Source organism: Labrus mixtus, chromosome 18 (assembly GCF_963584025.1).
Source record: "Labrus mixtus chromosome 18, fLabMix1.1, whole genome shotgun sequence".
Taxonomy (NCBI): Eukaryota; Metazoa; Chordata; class Actinopteri; order Labriformes; family Labridae; genus Labrus; species Labrus mixtus.
The window spans coordinates 19,666,478-19,694,293 of NC_083629.1; the positions used below are offsets into that span (position 1 = coordinate 19,666,478).

The window sequence follows — 27,816 nt, forward strand, 5'->3', positions numbered from 1 at the left end:
TTGTGATATTTTTTGCATCGCAGTGTGGAAGCTTGAAAATGTAATTTTTTTAAATACATGTATACCAACCTGTTTAAACGTTCGAGTAACGAGTGGTGTCAACATTTTCGATACTGTGTATTTTTGGACAACAATCTCTTTAAATTTTTAAAGCGAAGGAAAGTGAGAAAGCAGCAGTGATGCATTCAACTTTACATGTAGGCAAATACTGCGCGTAAGTGACATTTCTCAAATAGTTTGGGCGTCTCACGACGATGCAAAACTAACACTGATGATTCTGACAAACAGAAAGAGAGCAGAGGAAATGGCAACGTCATTGTACTGAAAGGTTGCCAGGATGTGTGTGTATCTGTGCAGGAGTGTCCCTGTAACATTTGATCATTAAAAACGAGAAATGACCCAAAATTGGGTGCCAAGGACTTCTAATGTCACTGCTGTCAGTATCGGTATCAAAACAGATATCAATCGCGTCTGATTTTTATTAGTATCGTATATCAGAGTTTAGAATTCTGCTATCATGACTACTCTAGTGTTAACTCCTCATTGTATAGTTTGGATTTGAGTTTCTGAGCTGTCCCAGTGCACATGTTCAATGATTTAGTACAAAAACGCACTCACTTTTTTTAAATCACTAATGAGAATATTAATAATGAAAAACTACTAAAAGTTGAAACACAAAGAGAAGGATTGTTCTCCATCATTACATCAAACTGTGTTTTCTTCTTTCTTAGAGAAACACACAAACAGAATCGAGTTCATGTGAAGCGATCGCGATCACTTTAAAAAAAAATGTCCAGACATCGAAGCACATCAACAGAAATTAATACTGGTACCGTCCTCTCTTTCCTCCATGTCCACCATGTCCTCCATAGCTTCCTTGTCCACTGTGTCCTCCTTGGTTCCATCCACCTCCTCCTCCTCCTCCTCCTCCTCCTCTCCAACCACCTCCTCCTCCTCTTCCTCTTCCACCACCTCGGCCTCCCCAGCCACCTCCTCCCTCTTGTCTTTTTTGCCATGGAGGCATCTCTGGAGCTGGGGCTGAGATCTCTGACGGGCGCCCTCCTCGGTCCGGGACTCTCCCCATCAGGATCTATGGATAACAAAGAATGGTTGTGTCAGAAAAGCCTAAAAATTTGAGATTCTCTTTTTTTGGGGAAAAGGTGGAAATCTTTTACCTTGTTGACGGCACAAGTCGTGTTCTCCCTGCTGGAGCCGCTGCTGGTCTTCACCACGTTGCAGATGTCCTCTCTGGCAGCCAGCAGCTCGGCCATGTCCACGCCGGGCTGCGGCCTCAGAGAGTGTCTCTTCGGCTGGTAGGCCCTCGCCATGCTGTCCACCTTTACCTGACAAGACAAACACACACAGTATAAGACCAGGCTCCACTGCACAGATCTAAAACAGGTTTGTTTTGCACCATCATCAAAAAATCCATTCAAAAAAACAGTTTGTGGTACACTTTCTTATGAAGACTTACCTTCGCTCTGTCTGACCACCCAAAAGACTGAACCGTGACATCCAGACGTTTAATCAACATCCTGCGCCGACACTCGTACTCTGAACACAGAACAGAGTTTATACTCTGCAACTTCTCCTGCACAGACACAAAAAAATATGATCTGTTAAATTCAAAATACACAACGAACATGTGATATGGATTTAGGCTTCAATCAAAAAAAGGTATTTATTAAAGATGTTTACCCAATGTTCACTGGACAGAGTTTTCCTCAGTACCGGATTTCCAACGGTGCCATCAGGAAGATCTCTGACTAGTTTGTCAACCTAAACAAACACACAGAATGGATTTCCAGATAACAAACAGAAAAAAGTTGTTTTGTCAAAAGGGTGTAAAAAAACCCCCCCAAAAAACAAGGTTCTTACATTTAAGCATGACATTATATCAGCGAGAAATGTTGTGGTGCAGGGGCATCAGGAAGCCGAGTGGTTATGACACGCGCACCCCCTACTGAGGCCGGAGTCTGCATCGCAAAAAACCTCGAGTTTGAATCCGACTTCTGCCGTTTAATGCACGTCACCCCCGCCCTCTCTCCTCCCAACACTTCCTGTCTCTCTTCAGCTGTGCTATCCAATAATGGCAACAAATAATAACAATAATAATAACCCCCTTCCAACAAAAAAAACTTTAAAAAGAAAGAAGTGTAGGGGCGCAGTGGTTAGTGCGCACGCCCCATGTACGGAGGCTGTCGTCTCAAGCGGGCGGCCCGGGTTCGCTTCCCGCCTGTGGCCTCGTTCCCACATGTCATTCCCCACTCTCTCTCTCTCCCTGATTTCCGACTCTATCCACTGTCCTCTCTATCCATTAAAAAAGCCCCAAAAATAAATCTTCAAAAAAAAAGAAAGAAGTGTAAAACAAGAAAAAGAAAATATATATTTTGGTGCAGAGCAATGGAAAACTGTTGTTTAATTCTCTATGTATACTGCATCCTTGCCAAATAATCAAAAAAATGGATTACATGACAATAAGGAATTTCACAAACTAGGATACTACTTACAACCACCTCACATTAAACCACAGTAAATACAGTTCAACATTTATCAGTCGTCCCCACCTTCTCCTGGACTTGAGCTAAAACTTCTGCCGCGTCTTGTCCTCCGGGCTCCGGTAGGTTCAGGTTCTCACAGATCGACCGGAGCTCCCGACACACCGGACTCTCTCCTCGATGTTTATCAGAGACTCCTCTGCCGCTCACGATCCGAGCCGCCTGGAGCTCAGAGCTCAGAAACACTACAAAAAAAAAAAGGAAGAAATGAAATCATAACTCTGAAGTCACCTAACTGATCAACCTGAGGAAGTGCAGCATCATGATCACAGTTAGCAGCATGACGATGATGATGACGACGGATGACATACAGACACACTTGAGGTGATCTTTTGCAACTGGCACACTGCCTTTGAGAATCCCTGAGACGACATCTTCATGAGGACAGTGTAGCTCCTTCAGCAAACCACTCATCTCCAACTGGAGGCTGTCCAAGTCGTCTGGAGGGAGGACAGAGGATGTGAAGTAAGGAGACACAACGGGATGTTTTTTTTTTTAAATCAGGTTTGTGGATGGATCATGTGGCTCACCTGGGTCGGAAGTAATGCTCTCCTCCAGACCACACAGAGGCTTTAACTTGGAGGCCAGCCACCTGCACAGGTCCACAAACTCAGCAGAGGACAGACCTCCCTCCGCAGCCGTGAGCAGAGCTTTCTCCTCCAGCAGAGGGCCGGCATAGCTGAGGACACAAAAACGATGCAGAGTTTCATTAAATCAGCCGGAAGTACCGACACTTAAGCTGTCACATCCCCCCTTTTTTCCCCCTTCTGATAAACACAAAGTCCGACAGCGTAACGATGTTTGTGAAACCCTCCACATGCCCTCCTCAGCTAAACAAACAACGTCACCATGCCAACAGTGCGTCATCTTACCCGAGCTGCTCTAACGAGTCCAAAATGTCGCACTCCATCGTTCAAACTACTTCAAATACGAGACCACAACCCGGTACATCATCATTTTCAGCAGCTTCCATTCATTTTTTTTTTTTTTTTGCGGCTCAATCACGCAGCACGCCTTCATGTCGGTCCGGCTCTTACGTGTAGCCGGAGTGAAACGTACGGGGTTTCATTTAAATGGTTCCGCTTTGATGGTTCCGCTCTTTTAAAAAAAAAAAAAAAAAAACCGTCACAAACACGCCTGCAAAATGTCACAATCATTACAGTGTGCTTTTTTCCCCTTCTAATTAATTTGAGCTAGAAATATATGAGGAAATGATGTTACTCTTTTTACTCTTATCTTCTATGCTATTTAAAAACATTTTTTTTGCATTGTTAAGGAGAGCTTGGAATACAAAAAATGTCATTGCCAGCTGTGACTGCTTTGCCTGTTATGTTGTGCATTTGACTAATAAAGAGAACTTGAACTTGATGAGTGTGTGTCAGTATTTGGGAGTTAAATGCGTTCAGGCGGTTTAATACTCTCACATAGTTTGAGAAACATCCTCCAAAAAGTCTTTCCTCCAACACATCTTGAACACTTTCCTCCTCCTGACACAGATTATAGTTTATGTGTTCATCTTATTCTGAATGTACTAAATTAATCAGCCTAGTATTTAGTTAAATTAGCAAGCGACTGTTCACATATATTTTAATATATTTTTTAATCTTATTTTTATCTCAGATTGCTGCTGGGCTGTTTGTCACCAACCAAATTTTGTTGTATCGCATACAATGACAATAAAGTGTCTTATCTTCACTTATATAATCATTTACTGTTCAACAACTGTTTATTCATTCATTCACTTTAATTATTCATTCCCTCCTTTACTGTGAAATAGTTATTGAAAATATATTCACCTGTTCATTCTCAATTCATTTCAACAAATATCTGTTTCTCATCTCACCTCGTCTTTATGTTCAAATCGAGCACAACTTTTTCATATGCACATTTTTTTCAAAAAAATCAATATATAAATGTTTATACCTATTTTGACCATATTTGTCATGATGTGGTACAGAACTGCTGCCAAACGAAGTATCCTATCTATCCATCTATATAGCTATGTATCTAGTATGTTTCTATGGATCTATATATCTATCTATCTAAAATTGGTGACTTAATTTTGTGGTGTAAGCATGAAATTGGGGGAATTTGGAAATTCATTGAACCATCAGAATATAAGTACATGATTATTTTTTATTCAGCGTCTGAAGTCACTTTTATTTGGTTGTAAATGAATCCTAACAATAAAATGACTTTATCTGGGTCAAAAATGTTAACTGAAGGATTTGTGTCGTTTTTCAGGAAATAGGACATTTTCTATTTCTCTCATGTAATTTACTCTAATCTACATCACCATCAACTTTGACTCAATGATCCATATTATACAGTGCTATGACACATTAGAGTCTTTGAAGTAGGGCTCCAAATACAGATTCATTTTTTTGATACAGACAAAATGTCCATCACAACTGTCCTGGAGCTCAAAGTGACCCAAATAAAAGTCAGATTTATATGACTTACAGCTATTACAATGTTTGAGAAACTTTTTTTTTAATTGGTCAATCTTCTCAGGTCTTCTTTTAAGAACAGCGACACCTACTGGCAAATAATTTAAAAAAGAATCAGGTTGTTTGAGTTTTCTTCTGATGTTTTGTGTCTGAATACCTGAGAGATCCCGTTTTGCAGCCTTGTTGTCACCTGGACGGATCGAAAGAAGCCCATTGAAAGCAGCACAGCAAGAGATTAAAACTCACCATTTTATTATGATAATGTTATTTGATATGTCAAATTACAAGTGTATGATGTAACATAAAAACAGTTACAAACATATGTATGCATATTTACATTATATATTTATGAAAAGTAACGAGCTACATCTGTATAAAGAAAATACAACTATGACATGAGTTATTGGGACTATAAATTTTACATCATATACTCGGTATTCTCACACCATGAGAGGAAATACCTAGACGTGTAGAAACCAATAGAACCAGAACGAGAAACGTTAAATTATAAAACGGAAACAAGGATGGACGTGAGGCACTTTTTTGAGGTTGTCAGGATGTGAAAGCCGATGGCACTAAGGAGGAAAAAAAAAAAGAAGATGCACAGGAAAGGAAAATGCACAAAGAGAAAGTGAAAGAAAGAAAGAAAAGAAAACAGGCAGTGTTTACAGAATAGTTAAGAGTAGTACCATTTATACTGCAAGTTTCAAAACACAAATGTCTTCCACTATTTAGAACTAATCACATAAATGTTACATCAAGCGCTGTAAGATGAAAAAAAGCTTACATATAGTATCATCAGTGCACCAAAGCATTGGAGAATTGAAACATAACCACTCAACTGCTGTGAAAAGTAACCTTTTTTTTAAAACAATACACTGAAGAGAAACAGATTTATATAGCTTTTTTTCTTTTTTTTTAATCTACACAATGTCAAGAATGTACACTGGTATGCATTCCCAAAGATATGCACAATTTTCCAAGATTGAAAGAGGATAAAAGACTAGCAGCAAAGTGGTTAAAACTGAAGTCTTATATAATGCAGGTCAAAAAAATATATATATTAAAGCAGACAGACACATGTTGCATATATAATACAGTACATGACAGGAAGTTGCACTGTGCTGGTTAATGCAGAATGAGAAGTGTTATTTCAGCATTCTCTACACTTTGTATAAATGCACGTCCTACATTTTTTTTGCTTCTCAGCCAGCAAGTTTTTATCAGGTTCATCAAACCTTGGTTCAGCTTGCAATAATGCAGAATTATCCAATTACAGTGGGAGAATATGAGAAGCAACCAAACATTTGGTTACACACCAACCCCGCACACACGCACGCACAAAAACAAAAACGCACACACACACAGAATCTCTCTCGCACACACTCGTCATCACACAGAGCAATCAAACTTTGAAAAACACGCCGTCATGTTTAGATGCTGTTGGAGAATTAGGGTTTAACAGTCGTTCATAGCTGATTTTCTCTGTCAACACAATAAAATTAGTGATTGTATCTAGCAGCTTTATATGTATGTATTTATATATATATATATATATTTATATATATCAAACTTTTGAAACAAGTGGACTGCCACTGACGTACCGTGTTAGCACTATCCTTCCGTCTACCGTACAAAACTAGAGAGAAACTCTATTAGAAGCTCAATAGTCATTTCCGTCGCAAACGCCCTCTACTTTTCAATGTGAAATAATACTAAAAGGTGACCTATGTACATAATGCTGTCAATTGAAGCTACAGTATATGCTGACAGCAACGATAAATACAGCTCTATCTTTAACATTTCAAAGACAACAAAAAAAAAAAATAAGCTGGGATTATTACCAGAACTTAAATATAGTGTTAAGTATTTACAGGTGTTTTGGAGTTTGGTACCAGGGGTTCTGTCGTCTAAGTGTCCCGTCCCGTCACTGACTCAGTCTGCAGAGAGGTCGATGTGTTTCCCATGGTAGAAAATTTGCATAGAAAGTAAAGGGAGCGTTGGTGAGAGCGGAGTTAGGAAAATAAATGTTTCTTTTGTCTTCCAGTCGAGTCACTTTATTGTTTTTTTTTGTTTTTTTTCCCCCACCCAGGAGATAAGAAGAGATTCATATCTGTTAGCAGATGGTACCAAATCTGCTGTTAAAAACTGAGGTGAATCACAATTAGCCCTAGAGTCTAAACATGCTAACACTTCAGCAAGGGGAGAATTTCAGTTCTGCAGGCAAACTGAACTGTTTCACTGTTGGGAGTTTGTTCTCTTAAGTGTTTTGTTCCGACTTGTCATCGGTTTATTTGACATTTTTGACTCTTTTAAGTGGGACAGGGGGTTCAAACAGAGCTAGGCTCGGGCATACACACTGCCTTGTTTCCTAAAAGATCTTAAAGGAGAAGTTTGACATGTTGGTAAAAAAGAGATATTGAGGCCACACTTCTACCTGTCTGTTAAGCAGCAGCTGGTTAGCTTAGCTGAGTGTCAGCACCAGAGGGAAACAGCTAGCCTGGCACTTTGCAAAGGTAACAAAGTTGAGTTATCAATGCTGCTAAAGAAAATGTAAAAGTGAGGAGCTGCGGTTTAATGACGTGTGATGTCCTGGAGAAGTTTTTTACATTGTGATCCCGCAGGAGGAAGTCACGGTGCGCAAACCGGAAATAGTACCACACATAACCATCTGTTAAAGTTATTGTCATTATTTGAACTGAGGTGTTTCTATAAATAAAACACACACATTATAATCTGTTAATGAGTGTGCTGTGAAAGTGTAGGGAGATTATTTTTTTTACATTTGGACAAAGCTAGGCTAGCTGTTTCCCTCGGCTACTGTTTTTAATGCTACGCTGAGACAAGCCGCTGCCGCCACGTTGACTGGACAGATGTGGAAGAGGAATCGATCTCCTCACAAAACGCCAACCAAGAAAGTAAAAGAGTGAATTTCCCACAATGTCAAACTCCTCCTTTACAGATGGATCACGTCTTGGTTTACTACGGAGGGCGATAACGCACGTTTTAGGAAAACGAGTCGAAGCCTTGATCACAGTCAGTGACGTCACACGACATCATACCAACAGTGCATAGTAAGACTTATGCACACACATACACACACACACACACACGCACACACGCACACACGCACACACACACGTATAACATCTGTATGTTTATAAAAAGCTAAGATACTCAGCTTTCTTGCAACAATGCATTCATCCATTCATTCAGGGCCTAGACAAAAGGAAGGAGTGGACTTTAAAGGTAACAAAAGAAAAAACAACATTTACACACGATATGACGAGATAATAAAACGTAAAAAAAAAAAAAAAGAAAGAAGAAGAACTGATTCATGGGACGAACACAGAAATTTGGAGAGGGTGCTGCAACCAAAGCTTGGAGAGCAGTGCTATAAAGAGGGCGTTTTCCCCCGCCGTGCCTAATTGGATGTTAAATTAAGTCAAACGTATGTTCAGACTGACTTTGAATCTGAGGGCTTCTCCATCAAAATAAAGCCTAATTTAAGTGCCTCATCATATAACCAAGGAGCACAGTATCCCCTTCACTCACCACAAACAAAACTTGCTGGTTGAGCAACATTTCAGCCATTGTTTCGAAAATAATTATAACAGAAGTGAGCAGGAAAATAACAATGATCAAACAAAAAAAACACCAATTTCACTACAGCAGTGAAGAACTTGAACTTAAACTGAAATTCACCGGGGTAAATGTAATCGTATTGGTTCTTATGCATTTTTTTTTTTCTTCATGATGTGGGAAAACTATTTTAGCGTAACTCGGTGTGTTAAAAGTTTTAATTGTTTCCCTTCTAATCGTGGAATTGATCCCTTTGCTTTGGAATGCAATCAAATGGTCAAAATCACCTCAGGAAAGCAAGGTAATGATTTTTAAATGTTCAAAAAAATAATGTCTATAGTTATACCAAGATGTACCTTCAAAAACCAACCTGTTCATTTGTGACTTCTTTCAACATTTGATTGAAAAGAAAACAAAGAATTGGCCATACAACATCTCTCGAATGTTAGAATAACTCCAAATGTGGTGGTTAATGTTCCACAAGTATTTCAGAGGGTGACCTTACTCCAGGGGGGGGGAAATACCATTTCTAGTGCACTTTTTCTCTGTCTAGTAATTACATAGTCAGCAAACGCTAAAGCCATGAAGGAAAGGCCACTGTTACCCAACTGCAAATTCACAAAAAAAGCAAGAACAAATCCCTTTTAGCATACTCAAACAGCAAGTATTTCTCTGAACGCAGAATAGTTGTATGTTCTTTTTTTGTCATTAAGTTGTCGCTCTCTGTACAAAAGACAATTTTCCTTCATAAAGTTACACGTGACTTGGAGTAGAGTTCTGACATTTGTGGCCTGGCTTTGTCAATGCATGAGTGTGAATGTGAAAGAGGTGTGTGTATGCGTGAATAGGTGTGTTTAGTAACATCTCCAAGTCTATTAATCTCGACTCCTCTTCTTCCCCTCAGATTAAGCTCCTAAACTTTTAGCTTGTTGCTCAGAGCCCCCACAAAGCATATGGTTTGTCCTCCACCGCTGCTTGTCGGCGACAAACGCAAACTGAAATCTCCAAAATCCCTCAGAGCTGGGGGTCAACAACATATCACCCCGTCTGAGAGGGAATGAAAAAAGGATGCCGGCTTTTTAATTTTCCGCTTGTATCCACTTTCCGTGTTAGCTAGCTTTGAGGGTGTCCCAGAGCCCAGCGTTGGGTCACCCCGCTGCCTTGTGCTTGCCCCCGCAGCAGCGGCAGGCCTCGCCACAATGGTGGCAGGCGCGCAGAGGCAGGTAGCAGCACATGCAGGGGGCGATGAAGGAGAGCGCCACCAAGGCCAGCCAGCGCAGGCAGAACTGCTCGTCAGATGTGTCACATGAGCACGGGTCCGAAAAGTCACCCTCCGAGTCGGACATGCAGTGGTACAGCATGCTCTCGGCGCACAGCATGCAGCTGACTTTGTAGATGCACTGCTTGATGGGGTCAGGGGCGTCTTGGCACTGCCCCCGCCAGTTGTCTTCGTGGTTAAACATCTCCCGACAGTAGATGCAGCGCGAACGCTCACCGTCCTCTCGCCTCCGTCTGCCTTTCTTTGACTTGAGCACAGGCGACGGCTGAGTCTTGATGGCTGTGTCCTTGCCCAGACCGAGCCCCATTCCTGTTCCAATGCCCATTCCAGGGCCAGAGTGGGAGTCCCCACCGGGTCCGTCGGGGAAGAGGTACTCACACTTCTTACTGTCCAGTTTGTGGAAGGTGGAGGGAAAGTCCAGGTCCTCGCGGTCAGCCTCCTGTTTCCACATGACAGGGTGGCGGTAGTCCTCATAGCCCCGGATGAGCACGTCTTTGCGCGGGTTGATGCGAACGATCTCCTCTTCGTCCATGTGAAAGCTGACATGACGAGACGATTTAAAGGAGACCTTCAAAAAAGGAGAAAGCCAGAGTTAGTATGATTTATGATACAATGAGAACACTTCATTCACAGCTATAATCTTGTACACCAAAACAATCACACGTAATTTCTCGGTAAATGTTCGATTCAACGTGATTGGCTGTATGTAGGAGTGGCAGACCTGAGGAGGCAGGTAGCGGCGGTTGCTCGAGGGGAACTCGTCGAAGGGTTGCGCGCGGACATAGCAGCCCCTGAATGGCTCGGTGGAGACGACGTTGTTCAGGGGAGAGAAGGGCTCTTTCACTGGCGTACAGATTGAGGGGGGCTCATCACACACCTTGAGAAACACAGAAACAAATCAAGTAAGTGAAGGACACACGTTTGAAGTCAAACCTTTAACTTGTTCTTATCTCTATGAAACATATGTGCTGAAAGAACTCGTAGATTAACAAGCATCTATACCGACTAAAGACAAAGCATTTGTTGTGAAATGTATTGTCTTTACATCTACATAGATGGTAGTTTAAGGCCAACACATTGATCATTCTGATGTTCTATGACACCATTACGTTTACTAAAAGCACTGACAGTTGTGTTCAATTCAGTTTTCTGACCACAGATGTTGTGACTCATGGTGTGTAGGCTGTGTGTGTGTGTTCCTCTTGCATCCACCAGGGGGCAACCTGCGCCCAAGCTCGGTATAAAAGCTGTGTGGTGATGACTCAAGGCCCTTCTGTTGAGAACTCAGAGTACCTATTAGCCTTGTTAGTGTTCCCACAAAAATTTAAACCGATGTAAAAAAAAAAATCTGCAAACATGGCCCGCCTGAATAAAGAGGAACATAAAACGTGCAAAAATGGCAGCATGACTATTTATCTCACTTCATCATTTCAAAGGGGAAGCTTACTGTTGGCATCAATCAGAATCCAATGTCTATAAATAACATCCTGTGAATGCAGCAGTCTACATCTAACGGCTTTAAAAATATGAAGCAAAAAAAAAAAAAGTCTATCGATTGGCATCTGCTGAAAAAAGTAGAAGAAGAGAAACACTTTGATACTCCTGGAAACTCAAATCAAAAGTGATGGCTATTCATGATTCATGCGTGCAGAGGTGATGAGTGATGGGGGAGGATACTCAGTCGTTGCATCAAGAGTTGTGTGATTTTTTTTTTTGTCCAGCTTTATCTGAGCACCACCAGCTGTTCTATCACATGTGTCAATTATACAGAAAAAGGCTGAATAAATGTTGATAAAGTTTGATTTATCACAAGTTGAACCTTCCTCATAGGTTACAGACAACGATGAGTCTGACAGCCATTTAAATAAAGAGTAAAAAAAGTCTTCCATGTAAAATCTCTGTTAAGGTCCCACTCAGAAATACACAACAACCACGGACACACTGGAGGTTTCTTTACACGTACAAGTTACATCCAAACGTATGGAAAGCTTGTACACACTGGCTAGCGGTCACACTTTTCCCACACACACCCCGACCTCATCAAGGCAGGGTTAGTCCTCCTCTCTTCTCCTTCTTCCTCCCTCTCTCTCTTTCTCTCTCTCTCTCCCTTCCTCCCTCTCGCTGCTCTGCATGTGGAGGAGGCTGCTGGCTCTGGTTAGTCAGTGCCGTGTGTAAAGTAGCCCACGCTAGTCCTTTAACGCACAGCGGAAATCTGGTTTGCTCCCAGCTGCTGCTACAGTAATTACTGTCCTGTGGTTGCTAAGAGATGCTTCCTTTGACTTCTTTTTTTCCCTCTCTTTCTCTTCATTTCCCCCCCCCTCTCTCTTTCCTTCGCTTGCCCCAAACCCCCCCCCCCCCCCCTAACCTGAGACTGCGAACACATGGTGTGTGTGAATGCGCGTGTCAGTTTTCTCCATCTTTTCCTCCAAACATACCAAGTGGTGTAACACACATCTAGAGCGTATGCAGGGGGAATGTGAGGAACAAGAGACAGTGGAGGGAGAGAAGAGAAAGAACAGAACAAGAAAAAAAAGACTTGTAGTCATGTGTGTGTGTGTGTGATAGAGAAGGAGAGCGAGAGAAAGAGAGAGAGCGAGAGGCCAAAGAGTCTGCCGAGGGAATGTCATAAACCAGCTCCAGCTGGAGAAATGCAGCACAGAACTTAAAAAGCCAGATGACAGCTGTGTGTGTATGTGAGAGAAAGAAAGAAAGGAGCGAGGGGTGGGGTGGGGGGGGGGTGGGGGGGGGGGGGTTGAAATGGGAAACAGACTCTGGCTTCCTTTTAAAGCGCTCTCCTAAGCCCCACCATTCAAAGGCATGCGTGGGGGCCAATGTGGAGCTGAGCTGACCCTGGAGATGTGGCTGGGTGAGAGAGGAGACGAGGGGAGGGGAGAACAGAGGATGGAGGTGTTGGGAGCCAGGGGCAACCTGGAACCTCACCAACATCAGGGATCCATGCACTCCCGCCCTCAAAGGCCAGGGGGCTCAGGACAGGGAGAACTGGGGTCGACCTAATACTGAAAACATGACAGGCCGCGCTGGATCTCTGCATCCCACATAGGAGAAGGGAATGATATGCAGGCGTTTGATGGTTTACATCTGTCTACATGTGCTTCTCACAATTTAGGAATCAGGCTCCACTTAAATGAGGCAAATCCTGAGTCGTGTTCTTCATCATCTTTGTCTCATTAACATGAAAAGGAAAGAAAGATAGCCAAGTTTGAGGCTAGTCCTCATGTGTCCCTGTTACCAATGAGCTAAGGTTTTGGAAATACATTTATTGGCTTTGCTGCCGCCACTCTCATGTCTGAAGGCTAAGTATGAAGCTAAAGCTCGCAATTGGTTAGCTTAGCTTAGCATAAAGTCTGGAAAGAAGGGGAAATAGATGGCTTGGCTCCCTATGTCTCAAAAGAGTTCCAAAAAATATTGTTTTTCAGGAAGAATGAATAGTTTGATCATATGTCTACTAACTTTGTTTGAGATTTTCTTTAAAAAAAATAGAAAGTACTCTTTTTTGTTTACACTGAATGCATTGCTACAACCTGCTGCTGATTAGCAAAGCTTGGCAAAAAGACTGAAAACAAGACAAAACAGCTAGCTTGGCTCTGACCTAAAGTAACTTAACCAACCTAACAGCACCTCTGAACCTGACAATTTCATCTCATCTTGATTCAGTTAAAAGGACATAAAAAACAATGTGTTATAAGCAACACGTTTGCTGCTTCTCCTGGCAAACAAAATATTAAACCTGATTCAAATGTGTCAATTTACACTAAGATCATAGTATTAAAGTAATATAACTTGTTAAAAAGTACGCTGTTCAAGTACAGATTTGTAGAATTTGTTACCTTTGGACAGTTTCACCTCGTTTCCAGACGTTATGCTAAGTTATGCTAACCCAGTAGCACGATGTAGTTTTCACACTAATGGAGATATAAGAGTGTGAACTAACTTTGTGTACAGCAAAGCTATTAAACACACTTCATCAGAAATCCAAACGCAGTGTTATGAACTTCATCTTTCTTTGTCTGAGGCCTACAGTATATGGAGCGCTACTGAGACACACCAAACCAGTCCGAGTGTTTACTGGTCTATGAGGCTGTAAAAGTCAACTGGCCAACAAAACCTCGGTTTACTGAACTGATAAGAGAAAACTTCCTGCTATGATAACTTAAATGCGGGTGTTTTCCTTCTGGAATTGGGAGGGGAAATTAAAAAACACTTCACTTTGACATGAATTGTGCCGAACCACCACAGTCCTTCCGGATGTACAATGGGGTCATCACAGCTGAGAGGGGAGTCTGTGCAGCCACTTTTCTTGGGTGGAATAAGTGGCATGTGCGTTTAATGTGTGTGCTGTGTGTGTGTGTTTGTGTGTGTGTTTCTGAGTGAGAGGTGGAATGTGGTAAGCTTGTGAAGGGCATGAAAGAGGGTGCCGAGCCTCAGTGGGCCGGATGTGGGTGGAGAAGTCCATCTTGAACACATCCACATTAACACACACGCACACGCGCACACACGCACACACGCGCACACACACACGTACACAAGGGCCTGCCAGATCAAACACACACCTATGTTTGTTAGCAATGCAAGGTTGTAGTCAGATTCTGTAGATATCTGAATCCTTCTAAGCTTGGATGGTGACCTCACATAATGATGAGACACAAGAATCCCAGCGAGGTCAAGGTTCTTCTAAAAGGGAGCTGCGGTGGAGACTTGATGATGGAGTGTAAAGGCAGACAGCTAATATCGCACCTTGTTGTGCGGTGGTATTTGCTAGTTCTCTGGCTGCAGCTTCACTTCTCTTTCTATGTAGCCCAGGTCTCCGACCGCAACATTCAGATGCCAAATCACCATGGTGACACCCTCGGTGGCTCACTCACTGAACCTTGTGAACACCCCCTTCTACCCCCCCTCCAGTTGCAACCCCCCCCCGCTGCCTAGCAACAGTGGTGCTATTGGATTTCCTGTATGTTCAGACTGCTTCCTTAAAGAGGAACTTCACTACAGGAAGAGGAAGACGGCTCTCCCTCCTTCGCTCTCCTTCCACTCCATCAACACGCAGGATTTAAGATGCGAGACGAGGCAGAGTGATGAGGAACCTTTGGCGATTTGGTTAAACTTGTATGATCTAAAGTTGCGGCTGTGTGTGAACACCAAAAACTTGTAGGGGTGAGAATCGCACAAGTGACTCACGATACATGACATGACCGACTATAACGATGATATCACAATACGATACTGCACTAACTGATCTGCAAGACAACCATACAATGTAACATCATGATATCCGATCACCTGGAGAATACTAGATTCCCCAGAAAAGGTTAAGTGCAGGAGGCATACATGTACTCACTGCACCTTGTTGCATTCTTCTACTGTCCAACATCATTTCGCCCGTCATCTGCGCCATTCATACAAGTGTCAACTTTTTCTTTGGCCAATTAACTACCATTCACGTTATGTCATGTCACAAGCATGTGAAGTAGGGATGCAATGAGTTAAATAGGCAGTGGAAGTTTTTCAGAGCTTAGTGATTCAACAACCGCATTACACGAGGAGTCATACAATATATTGTCGATTCGATATTTTGTCCCACTCCTCCGAACCACAGAGTAAAACATGACTAAAGGTGAATAAACACCTCTCTGACAGTGTCAACAGTAATTCATCTAATCTTTCACAATAGCAGCACCTCTTGCAGGATTGTTGTATGCACTATAGTTCACTGCAAGGTGCAGAGGTCCCTTTTTTTTTTCTCTCCTTCTAACTCAATACAAAATGTGCTTTTACAAGAAGTGCCCGTCCTCCCTGCAGGTGTCTTTTCACCTACTTCACAATCAGAAGTAGAACAGGTGAGTGTTTCTGTAACAGGCCTGATATCTTGCACAAATAAACATGGGTGTGTAGACTTGAACTATATACCTGCTGCTGTCCCTGCTAACGAGAGCCAGGCCCTCCTAACCACACACAGTAATAGTCAATAGCTGCAGGGTAAATATAGATTATCTGTAAGATAGAACAGTTTTAAACTGTCAAACTGAAAGAGGCTCAGCTCGTAACGAGACACGCTCAGTTTGGAGAACGTCAAAATCATAAAAACATTCTCACCAAGCTGCCTTTATGAAACAAGCAACTCCCGAGGCCATAGTTACAACATCGGGCACTGATTGTAAGAAGAGTGACAGCTACCAGGTTAGATCGATAGAGACAGCTAAGCCTGCTCGAGCATATTCGCTGGCCAACACCCAGCTTCACCTCAGGGTCTGGCTGGCACTGGTTTAAACACCTGTAAATCTCCAAGAACAACTGTTGGAAAACAAAGGCAGGTGTCAGCGCCTGGGTGGGACACATCAGACATATGGCTCAGGTTCTAGTTATGACCTGCCTCCTATTTAATAGGGCGGGAGAGCCTGGTGATGAATCTCTCCTTTAAAAATCCACTAGTTGCACTTTGGAATCACAACGATCAATTTCCCACTCGGCAACACAAAGATGATTTGTGAAAAACTAATTATTTCTCTTATAATCCGTTAAAACTAACTAACAATAGTCAAACTAAGGAAAAGAGACTCTTCTTCTGTCTGAAGAATAAACACGTGCTTGTTTGAAAGCTGACAACACGCAGACTTGAACTCCCAGCCGGAACCTCAACACTTGTTTCTCACTCACCGGTAGTCCGTCCTCGGGTGTATCGCCTTCTCCAAATGACCGACAACCTGGAAGACAGAAGGAAGAACAGAGAGGGGAAAGATTAGAGGTCTGACCTGATTATTTGTTTGAGTGAAAAGATTGGTTTGTGGAAAATTCAGCACACGGGGAAAAACTTTATTGGAACTAAGGTAATCAAATGTTTAATACTACGATAAGTTTTTGATACCACTTGTTTTAAAAAACATTACAATCTCAGAGTTTTTAACAATCAGTAGCATCAAAAAGTATCCAAGCTTAAAAAAAACAAACTACATTTCATTGGTCATATTGTCAACTGTGTTCCCGCGAGCAAGTGAAAGAGCTCAAATTCAATACTGAAAAATTGAAATTTCCAACTCCAAGACGACCAAGACCTTTTGATGTTCTGAGAAATAACAGGGAGGGCAGTAGCCGAGAGAATCACTTCCATGAAAATGGGGATTAAGGAGATACTGTTGATGTACCAGGGCATTAACAGGTATGTTTGAAAACTCAGTGCTTCATACAAGGCATACGTGATTACCCTAAGACAACATTCAGTTTGTCAGAGTTCAGGGAGAGGACACAGCAATGCATGACGGTGCTGTGTTGGCCTGCATGATATTAGAAAAATATGCGATGTGCGGTAATATTGTTGAATATTGCAACAAAGTTATAAAGTGTGATAAATAAACAAAAGTTAAAGAGTACACATTAGCTACAAGTCATAGGTCCTGTGTCTGACTGTTGTTCTTAGTGTTTACACAACATCTGTGTTTGCATAATGTCCCTCCTGAATCCAAAATAGATCCAATAACTATTCTTTCACCAATTAATTGGCAGCATTTCATGTGAGGGTAGCTAACAGGTAGCTTGAGCTTCATCTGCCTGCATCAGAATGGTGTGAAAGCACAGCTGTTATACCTAGCCCTCTCCGTCCATAAAGTTCAAAATGCATAGCTGAAAAGAAACGCTGTGCTTGTCCACATGACATTTTCTAATTCATTAAAATTCAGACTATTGGAATGTGTTTCTCTTGTCAAAATAATGATGAAGTTGTGATTATAGGCGTGCGGCCCTAGTGCCATCTCAACCAGACACTACATTGTGTCAAACTCATTCAGCCCGTTAGGTTAGCCTGTCTGTGTGTTCATGCCACATGGAGAAAGGTGTGTGTATGTGTGTGTGTGTGTGTGTGTGTGTGTGTTTGCATTTCTCCACTACAGAGAGGAAGATGCTTCCTGCAGCACGACTTTGGCAGTGTTGGGCTGCAAAGCTGCCTGAGCCATGTGCCTGGCGTTGCCATAGCAACAGAGGACTGCAAGACTGATACACACACGTGCGTTCTCTCTCTCTCTCTCTCCCCCCCATCCTCCAACCTTCACACGCGCACACACACACACACACACTCACTCACTCACGCAGCAGTCCAGCAGCAGAACGATGCAACAGGAATACAGAAGAACCTGCCAGCCTGAGCTGAAGAGAGGCATTACACAACAACACCGGCAGAATACACAAGATACCAAGAGAGAGAAGGAGGCAGGAGAGGACAACAGGAAGGAAAAAAGAGAGAGGTACAAGCACTAGGGAGATGTAACTATCCAATCACTTGCTGCAGCCGACACTCACAGGAAAGAGTTGAAGCAATTACTGGCACACTGACACTGTCCCTCCTCTAGATGAGGAAAGGGAATGTGTTTAGTGATGGTGACCAGCTATCACACATGTTTATTTCTATTCTGATTATATTTTCTCTTATAATCATTTCTTCCACAGAAGGTCAGGGAATAGTGAAAGATGCACAGAGCCAAATGAGCTCCAACATCCCAAAATACTCACTTTGATGTATTAGAGAAGTGATTCTCAAACTTGGGGTCCTGACCCCTGTAGGAGTATTGATACAATTTCTGGGGGCTGCTAGATAGTTGTGAATAAGTAAAGATTACATAGTCTAGTGTGTGACGTCATGTTTTTTTTATTATTGAATCGATGCAGCTACTTAAAGCCAACATGTAAAAGTTTTTTTTATACCTTTTTGAGCCCGAGATGCTGTTGGATAATATGCAATCTTAGGTTGGGTGCTTAATTTACACAGAGCGGGTGTAGAGAGACAGACAGAATGAGAAACATCACCTGTGACCTGATAAAAGTCTAGCTGAGACTCAAACAAAGAGCTTTGCGAGTGACTTCATTCACCAGATAACTAGTCTGGGTAACAAAAGTCACAGAGAGCTTAAAAATATATTTCTGCACCATTCTGAGGTGCTAGCTAACTAACAAAACTTTGTGAACTATCATCACAAATAAAACATATTTCACTGCTTATTTAAATGTATTAAGCAAAGCATTCGCAAAATCCACTTCAAATCAGGAAGAGGCACTTCCAAAACTGCTGCAGCGCTGTCTCTCTTTCTCTCTATTAGGGCGCATTCACACTAGGCAATCCGTACCTAAGCACGCTTCATACTTAGAAGAGGTGTGTTTTGGCACGGTACAGCTCATGCACAAGCACAAGCGCGGGAACAGGACGTGGACAGCCTTCTTTTATGGAGAAAAACCCGGAGTGTTAAGGCTGTTCGCCTGTTTCTGACTAAAATGACTCAAAATAAGCCACAAAGTCAGTAAAGTAGTCGTCACGTTCTCTGTGTTGTTCTCCGATGTGCAGACACACATGGACTGTGCGTCCCTTTATTTTTTTCCCCCTTTAAATTAGCCAACTAACTTTGCACCACCAAAGTAGCGCTTACCTGTGATATAACACCGTCATCCTCCACTTATTACATTGTTGTGTTTACTGTGGTCCATTATTCTTTGCTCTCCATCTTCAATTGAAATGTTCAGGCTGAGCTATTTGCAAAGCCAGCTGTGATTACCTTTTGCCTCGACTATGTGTGGACTTGTGTCCAGGAAGTTCAAATCTCAGATAAACGCTTGTGGGGAAGGAGTGACTGATGCCCAGCAGTGATAAAGCTTTTACAATATGTTCTGCGGTGCCTCCTTTGTGCTCCCCTGGGTTCCCAGGTCCAGAGCGTAAAAAGAGATTATAGCTCCCGAGCCAGCCAGCCATCCTCTTGTGTAACACAGTGCTGGGTGGCAGATTGCTGAGCTGGCGATTCTCCTGCTAATTGGATGACTTTGCAACCTCTGGCACTGTACTGAAAAATAATGCTTATCAGGACCCAAAGCCGCTAACTAAACTGTCAGACTGAACTCCAACCATCCAAAAAACGGGACAGACCAAACCAAACAGTTGTTGGACTAGACTAGCCAGTCTTCAAACGGATTTAGTATGAGCAACACAAAAGCCCAACCTGGTTGAGTTTAAGCTCAGGTTTCCAACCCTTCCTCGTGTCCCAACTCCCACCCCCGTCATTTTTACAACCCTCCCTTTCCCTGTCCTGTATCACCCACTGTCTGGGCATAGCATTACCCTGATAGTCCCCCTCAGGAAGTGAAGAGTTTATCTGGGCAGCTGGGTGCTGATAAGATAACACAGGAGGGGTCATGCTTGGGTGAGTGAGCAGGTAGCAGTAGGGGGAAGTCATTGACGCTAATCAACGCTATGCATCTGTCCTAGAACACATGCTAGGTCAGCCATTACATGTCAATAACAAAAAGGCAGCAACACAGGCGGTAGACACGTGCTTACAGAATGCATGCCTTGTTCATTCACCCGTATTTATGTACTGGATGGCTGATGACACGCATAGTAATGCACAACCACTTTGAGGGAATTCCAAAACCATCCACAAACAGCCACCGGGAACTAATTCTGATGCACACATACTCTGGTTGATGTCCTCGATGGCTCGACGAATTCCCCGGTCAAATGCTCGGGCGTCAGCCGGGCTCTGAAACGTCAGTCCAAACTTCTTGTCGTTGATCCGCCAGTGGTGGAAGATGGGGTTGACCTTGTTGTATATGAGGTTTTTCTGCAGGACACACTCCAGCACCACCTGGCAACACACAAGAGTTTAAGAGTGAGACATCATACTCAACAAAATAGCAGTTCCTCTGGTCAAGTAAAAGAAGTCAATATGCAGGCAGATAATTGGAGGCGTTTTAAGAGTGGATGATGAAACTCACTGAGGGCCGCACATGTAAATCCTCAAATGCACTTCTCATTCTTATCTGTTTTTTTGTGTCACAATTCAAGCATTAAACAACTTAAACATGGAAAGATTACGAGTAGAGACCTGCATCTAGGACTACATACAAACCCAGGGTTTCAAAAATAGAAAACTATTTAGAAAAAAAACCTCCTGAGCCCAGCAATTTGAATTACCCGTTTGGATAATTTGTAAAACACATTCCAAATAGCGGGGTTTTCATAACAGATGATGATAAAGTTGGACAGGAGTGGTGGTGGTGGCAGAAGAGGGGGGGGGGGGGGGGAGAGAGTAGGGGGTTGTGTATGTTTTGGAGCCAAGCAGCCCAAGTGTGTGTCAGAGAGAGAGGCAGTGTTTCCAAAGCCTATTATTAATCAGGGCTACTGGGCCGCCTCCCGGCTTTCCTCTAGGCAGATTAAATGAAATGAGAGACGGCCATTACAGTCTTTGAGGTTTTTTAACCGACGTGCACGAGAGGTGGCTTAATGGGGTGTGAATGTGTGAGCGTGCGCGGAGAAAGAACTCCGGAGCGCTGGAGCTGGTGTGATGAAAAGCTCAATGACCCAAGTGCTACAACACTGTGCATCTTTACGATCGCAAACCAATACTGGGTGTGAAAAAAAGCAGATGGCACCCTTCCCCGTCGATCTGGACAAGAGTCAAGAGTCACGCTCGCTTTGAGGGGCTGATACGTGGCAGCTGTATATGAGCTGGATGATATGTGATATGTGTGTCAGAGAGGGTTGCACACAGGTATACATTTCCTCTAAAGCATCCGAGAGAAAGCTGCTTTCACCCTTGTTGGCAAGAGTAACAAGTGTACTAAATTTTCTGTATGAAGATATGTCTACCAGGATCTGTCCTTATATCACTTTTCCCACCGCCCCCCCCCCCGAAGTTAAATGTTTAGCCTTTGAGTTTACCTAGAGCCAGAGGGATGGGGGGTAGAGAGGGAGGGGAGAGGACTGGATGTGAGAAGGATAGGGCGGCAAGGGGAAAAGGGAGGGGAGATGGGGAGTGGGTGTTCTGCTGATTGTGGAGGCGAGACTGAATGGAGCCGGAGCAGGTAAGGTGAGCGCACAGCGGGGCCGACAGAGAAGGAAGTATCACGGTTGCATGGAAAGGACGACATTTAACACCACATTCCACACTGTGCTCAGAGAAAAGACAGGAGGAGGAGCCACGCAGACAGAAAAAGAGATAGAAAAATGTAACTGAGACATGGAAGGGGGGGGGGGGGGGGGAGATAGACAGGGTAGAGGTGAGACGCTATGGAGAGAAGTGAGGAGAGAGCGTGAGAGCTGAAACGGGGAAATAACCTGAGTTTACATGCATAGAAATTGGAAATTGAGCTACATAACAAATGCCATCAGAAATGACATTTTTAGAACTTTTTGGACATATTTCAATGCCAAAGGATTTTTTATAATCATATCTGTCTTGGATTAAAGTATTGATGTTTAAGCACTTAAAAATCAGACAAAAATAGAGAAATAGAGAAACAGAGAAAATAGAGACATGAAGATGTTATGCAATAACTGAAGCACTGAGTTTTCAAGGCTTAGTAGGAGGCATTGAGTGCAACGGATACCAATTCTTGCCCTTACACCAGACTTACAGTAAATAAACCATATCTCGCGAGCAAACATAATTCAAAACAATCAATCAATCAAATGGAGTGTCAGAGGGAGTCTCAGATTAAAAATGACAGGAACCGTAGAGAGCTATACCAGATAGTGTCATAATCAGAGAGCCTGTGTGATTTAGACATCATCAACCAATTAGATCTGTAGTTTTTTAGAGAGTAAGTGAATCAGATTGAAGGAGAAAAAAAAGAGAGAGGAGAGGAGAGGGAGGGGGGCGGGCGAGGAGGAGAGTGATTGGTAGCTATATGGAGAGCCAGCTGAGTCATCACCAGCACACTCTGTGCCGCATCACTGCGCTTATAGACAGATCCTCTCCACCTCTTCCGTCTCTCTGGCTCCACCTCTGTTTCCTGCTCTTTGACTACATGCATCTCATCTCTTTTCCCGATTCATCTTATCCTACGCGCCCAAAACATCTCATTTCTACCAACCGCAACTGTATCTTAGTGATTTCAACTAAGTCAATCTCTTACTTATATTTCTCTGTCTTGCTCTGGTTCCTATCAGGGATCAAGAGATAGAAGGTCGTCTATGTGTTTGCCAATTTCTGTCTGAATTAAAACATTGACATCCTCTCCCTTAGACACCTTCCCTTTCTGCGTTTTAGACATAACAAATCATAGCAAGCAATCCTTCAAACATTCAGAAGCTAGTCCTCTTTTTCACTCATACAACATAATTATGGTTCTTCATTTACCCCTGAAATCAAAACACCGTCGTTACCGTTTTAGACAACACTGTGGTAACAAGTAGATATTGCCCTGTGTTTTCTTCCGCCTCTTGCTAACATGTTCTTATGTGGTTTTGTCTGTTTTTGTTGCATTCATGGATTCATCCTCTCCTCCTTCCAATGCCCTCAGACTGTTGGTAGCACTGTGGTCGACGCCAACACCATGGCATTGGGTGGCATCCCGACAGACCTACATATGGCAGGGTGTTTGTTGTGGTGGCTGAGGGGTAGACTCTGGCGGTGATAGGGGTGTTTTACCACATCCCAGAAGAGATGCCGGGGTCTCTGAGCCATGTCTTTACTCTGTCTGAAAAACAGCATTCCCGTCACACCCTTTTCCTGTGCCACACACATGCTTGGATAGCAACGCAGAAAACACAAACACGCCGTAAACACTAAACACACATAAAATGTGATCAGTCAAAGAAGTTGGGGTTTTTTTTTTTAAAGAGGAGATTTAGACGCCCTGCTGGAACAAGCCTCTAATGTTGGGATCATGGTGGCCCCCTTGCTCTCCTGATATCTAACAAACAGTTGTCTCTCTGACAAACACAGATTTACACTCTCATTATCACCAGACCAGGATTATCCCTGTGCATCTACTGGATCTTTTTTTACATCTCCAACACAGAATGAGTCTGTGACATGAAGGTCATAATCTTGACAGCAACGACAGCAAAAGCCGCGAGGATTAGGACTACAGAAACAGATCGACTGTGTACAGTTTTGTGCGTGTATGTTCATGCTGTACATGATGCAATCAAAATGTGTAAAAACTCTAAATCAAAAAACACTATCTGTTAGTAACTAGCAAAAAAGTGTAAGTGATATGTGGATGATTGCACTGAAAAGTGCTTGAGCGCCACAAGCTGGACTACATGCTGAATTCAAAATCCTGCAGTTTACACCAATGTTAAGCCTGTAAGCATGCCTTAAATAAGCAACGTGCAGCGCAGCAGAGGACTTGCATGGAAACTGTCAAAATAAAAATCAATTGACCCTATATTCAACCCATTATTGATCCACTATCATGCTGTGTAGCTACAGACCTAGCTGCAAAATATCAAATTCAACTAACTGTGGAGTGTTTAAAGAGGAACCCTGCAATTGTCCAAAATCAACAATTTCTCCAACTGTTTCTACACTGATGAGTTGATCAGGTGGAGTAAGCATATCGAAAATGGCAAACACCATTGTTCAACTTCTAAACGCCTCTTCAGAAACCAATAGATGGCATCACTGAGATTACGTCCATGTTCATACAGTCTATGCTCTACAGATGGGGTTATTAGTCTTAGTTATATAATTACCAGAAGATGATTTTCCTTGCTTTTTTTCCTGAAACATGCCATTTTTAGGTCACAAAAGCGGAAATGCTTAAAAAAAAAAAAAAAAAAAAAAAAAAAGGTGGACTAATACTTGCGTACACATGGAAAAACCGAGTCAGTGCTAACTTCCAGCCCCTATTCCATCGTTTAGGTCCTTTCTAAGCTTTTAGTGCATTTCCCACATCCCTCATCCCACATTCTTTGCTCCTGAGTAATCCGTCCTTCTCTTTAATGATATCATCATGCATCACAACATCACGCAGTTCGCTCCTATTTTCAGATACCTGCACCATGGAGGAAAGCCAAACAACCACTTCCTGTGTGAGTGAGTGTGTCAGTGGATGAGACAGAGAGAGGGGGAGTCTTGGAAAGAGGTGGGGGTCAGGGTGACCTCATAGGAGAGGATGCAGCATCTCTTGTTTATGCATGAAAGAATCGACGCAGCGTAGCGTAACCTGAAACAGTATTTTTTTTTAAAAAGCAAATAGGAGCTGAACGTTTCCCTTACCAGTTTGTCTTTGAGCCTCTCGCCCTTGATGTGGAACTCCACAGAGGTGGGACTTGGACTGGGACTAGGGCTCGGACTAGGACTCGAGCTACAGGGGCTGAGGTTAGTGCTGCTTCCTCCGCTGCCTCCGCTGTGGGTGCTGCCGCTGTCCTCTCCCCGGCTGACCTTATAGACGGTGACACAGCTAAGGCCTCCGCCCCCCAGGGGAAGCCACCCACCGCTGGAGTCATCCCGAGTCATGACCACTGCTCTCACGCGCGCATAACTGTCACTGTGGAGGAGGGAGAGAGGAGAGCAAGGTGAGGAGGGTGGAAGGAAAATAAGAAGTGTGCTTTTAGTAGACATAATCAGTAGTGATCAACATCTAAAAATGTCTACCTTGATATTTTCCTTAAGGGTCTTTTAACTTGGATTACAAAACATCAAAAGCGAACAGCCTACATGAAATATCAGCCCACATACAGCTGAGCTGTAGTACAGTACATGGAGCGTAGCCTACAAAAACAATGGTCAGTGAATTTGTAGTAAGGAACAATATACAGGTGGACAGATGTGATAAAGCCAGTAGAGGATCTAAGTGTCTCTAGAATCACATTTGCTCAACAGTGTGAGCATTCAAACACAATCCACAACACCATATAACAATAGAAGCTGATGCTTGGATAACATAAAACAGATGAAACCACGAAGGACATCTGGCTGGTCCAACAAACTATTAGCAACAAGCTAAGTCTAAAATCTACATCAATATGAGGGAGCAAAGTCAAGGGTTAAACTGTAGTTCAAATGTATATTTAGCACATGATACAACAGACTAGTGGCTACGATTTCTGAAGTCTGATGCTGTCAGTGTATGTTTAACCACGGACTGAGGGTGACTGACCATGTGGCCAAGTTCAGCCTCTGGACACAGACGGATTTCAACCTTTTCCCTATAAAGCGGCTGGTTTCAAAGTGGACCAAACTTTTCAGAGGCTTCTACTAAGATCAGCTCCTTTCCAATGATTCAACAACTCCTGTCTCACTCCTGTCTTTCCATGTCGACTGGGACTTTGAATAGTGTGGAATGTGATGCAATAAATTCAAATATAAATTCAATTTAAGGGAAACGTACAAACAGACAGTGTTTTTTTACAAAGCAGATAGGGAACGTGAAGGGCATTATTGAATAAGGCTTTAGGTTTCAGTGATTCATTTACAGCTGACGTGTACATGTGAACAGAAATGTATAAAGACGAACAGAAACAAACAAGTGTCATCATTGAAATGTCAATCAGCTAATAAAATTGAAAATGTTATTTTTTCTAGAGATTGGAGTGATCTGATCTAATATCAGTATTGGGTGTCGCTTTGAAGACGTTCAGACTGAACTCCAAGTGCCCACGAATCGTCTACATCAAATCATTCAGACAAGATGGAACAGCTCAAGTACAATTCTTGCACTTCAGTTTAAAATATTGAATTTGACAACCTGTTAATTGTTGCTGCTACCCGTTTATATGTGAAGCCAGCACAACGTTCAAATAAATTTTTTTGGAATTACTTCAATTTTTACAGATTTTTCTTTTTTTTTCTCATGGAATATGAAATGCAATGTGAAGTTCACTACATCTTTGTGTAACCTTACACCAACAACAATTCCAATACTTATTATAATAAAAAAAAATATCGGTATCGGCACATATGTATCTGAATCAGAATGAAAAGAAGTGGATGGAACATCTTATTTTTTTTCAATATTCATTCTAATATTCTACATTTAAAAGTCCCAAAGAATTAAAGCAAAAAAGGTCCTACTGGAGTCCCATGAACTGAACGAATGGCCACATTTTCCCAGTGATTAGTACTCTGTATCACACCATGATTTCCGTCAACTTATTTTTTGACCGAACTTCATAACTTCAACTCTATTAACTGACTTCACTTGAAGTCAGATATTCACCTCATTAGATAACACAGACTGCAGCAGGCCACCGGAAATGACAAAGGTCAGGGTGTGCTGAGGGCAGCATTTTGCACAGTCTCTGGGTAAAACATTAAATACTGGAGAAGATCCGAGAGCTGACAGAAATGGGCAAAGGAGTTAAAGAGTTTGGCTGCCGGATGTTGCCTGTGACACTTTGCTCTCTGGAAACCAAGATGACATCACATGTTCTGAAACACCTCAAAATAATTCCTTTAATGAAATTGGGATTAAGGGAGAAATATTTCGCCTACTTTAAATACATTTTCACAGTCACATTAAATAAATGAAAAAGTGAACCAGGGGTTCCTGCTCTTTCCTCCCACTCACTGCCACTCCTCTCTTTGTCTTGTCCTACCCTATAAAACTAACCTTTGGCCTCCTGTCTTCCACACCCTGTGCAAACGTCAGTGTCCAGGTTATTGGTTAGTAATTAATCTAACAGCCAGAGAGCATGAAATCTGGAGCTAGTTTTTTTTTTATCATGTGAATGCTTTGATATCCTGGAACCTGCAAATAGTTTACCAGTTCCAAGAAACCACAGATGAGCAGAATAAACAAATCTTAATAAACCAACTGACAAAACACTGCTTTTCGGAAAACCAGACTCTTTAAGTAATAATTATCTCCCAGAAGACAATATGAAAGAGGTCACTGAAGGCTATGAACTAACAAATAACTATCCCCCAGATATGCATCTTACAGTTTTCTTACAGCTTAACTGTTTTTGTTTACTCTCGCAGCTGTGGCATGAGTCTCTGAAAACCTGTTGTAGAATACCTGCTCAACACCAAACAAACATTACACCAACTGGTAATGACTATCAGGTAAACAACGTTGACAACCTAAAATATTGTAAGGGATTTCGGTCAGCTGTTGGAGGAGACCAAAAATAGGGCTAAAAGAGTGAGTATTAGACACAAAGCCAAATGCTTTAATGCTGAACATGCATAGTTCTGGCCTTATTTAAGTAAAAGTGATGATAGGT

General features: G+C 42.5%; 2 protein-coding genes across 3 annotated transcripts in view; both read right to left on the reverse strand.

The window, feature by feature from the left end:
* Window positions 1–214: 214 nt before the first annotated feature.
* fam98b (family with sequence similarity 98 member B) lies at window positions 215–3,568 on the reverse strand. The gene is made up of 8 exons (XM_061063259.1): window positions 3,431–3,568; window positions 3,089–3,237; window positions 2,870–2,998; window positions 2,568–2,743; window positions 1,699–1,779; window positions 1,475–1,591; window positions 1,176–1,343; window positions 215–1,090 (listed from the first exon to the last, which is right to left on the reverse strand). The coding sequence occupies exons 1-8, from the start codon at window positions 3,466–3,468 to the stop codon at window positions 821–823; spliced, it is 1,128 nt and encodes a 375-aa protein (XP_060919242.1). The 5' UTR covers window positions 3,469–3,568; the 3' UTR covers window positions 215–820.
* A 1,675-nt stretch (window positions 3,569–5,243) lies between these two features.
* Window positions 5,244–27,816, reverse strand: part of spred1 (sprouty related EVH1 domain containing 1) — a 33,140-nt gene continuing 10,567 nt past the window's right edge. Inside the window, exons 2-7 of one of the 2 annotated variants that reach the window (XR_009676510.1) lie at window positions 24,866–25,136; window positions 20,332–20,500; window positions 16,542–16,588; window positions 10,591–10,746; window positions 8,071–10,437; window positions 5,244–7,990 (exon numbers count right to left, since the gene is read on the reverse strand). Coding sequence is in view for 1 of the 2 variants with exons in the window: in XM_061063718.1 (XP_060919701.1) it covers window positions 9,739–10,437; window positions 10,591–10,746; window positions 16,542–16,588; window positions 20,332–20,500; window positions 24,866–25,136 (1,342 nt within the window). In the remaining variant the exon portion in view is untranslated. Of the gene's footprint in view, window positions 10,438–10,590; window positions 10,747–16,541; window positions 16,589–20,331; window positions 20,501–24,865; window positions 25,137–27,816 lie in introns of both variants that reach the window. The other variant, XM_061063718.1, reaches the window with a different exon arrangement.

Excerpts from the sequence above, each read along its gene's own strand:
- fam98b (XM_061063259.1), bottom strand. The coding sequence starts at position 3,468 with ATGGAGTGCGACATTTTGGACTCGTTAGAGCAGCTCGG. Across the intron at positions 2,744-2,869 it reads AGATCACCTCAAGTGTGTCT|TGTTTCTGAGCTCTGAGCTC; the intron begins GTATGTCATCCG and ends TTTTTTTTGTAG. Across the intron at positions 1,091-1,175 it reads CGACTTGTGCCGTCAACAAG|ATCCTGATGGGGAGAGTCCC; the intron begins GTAAAAGATTTC and ends TGTTATCCATAG.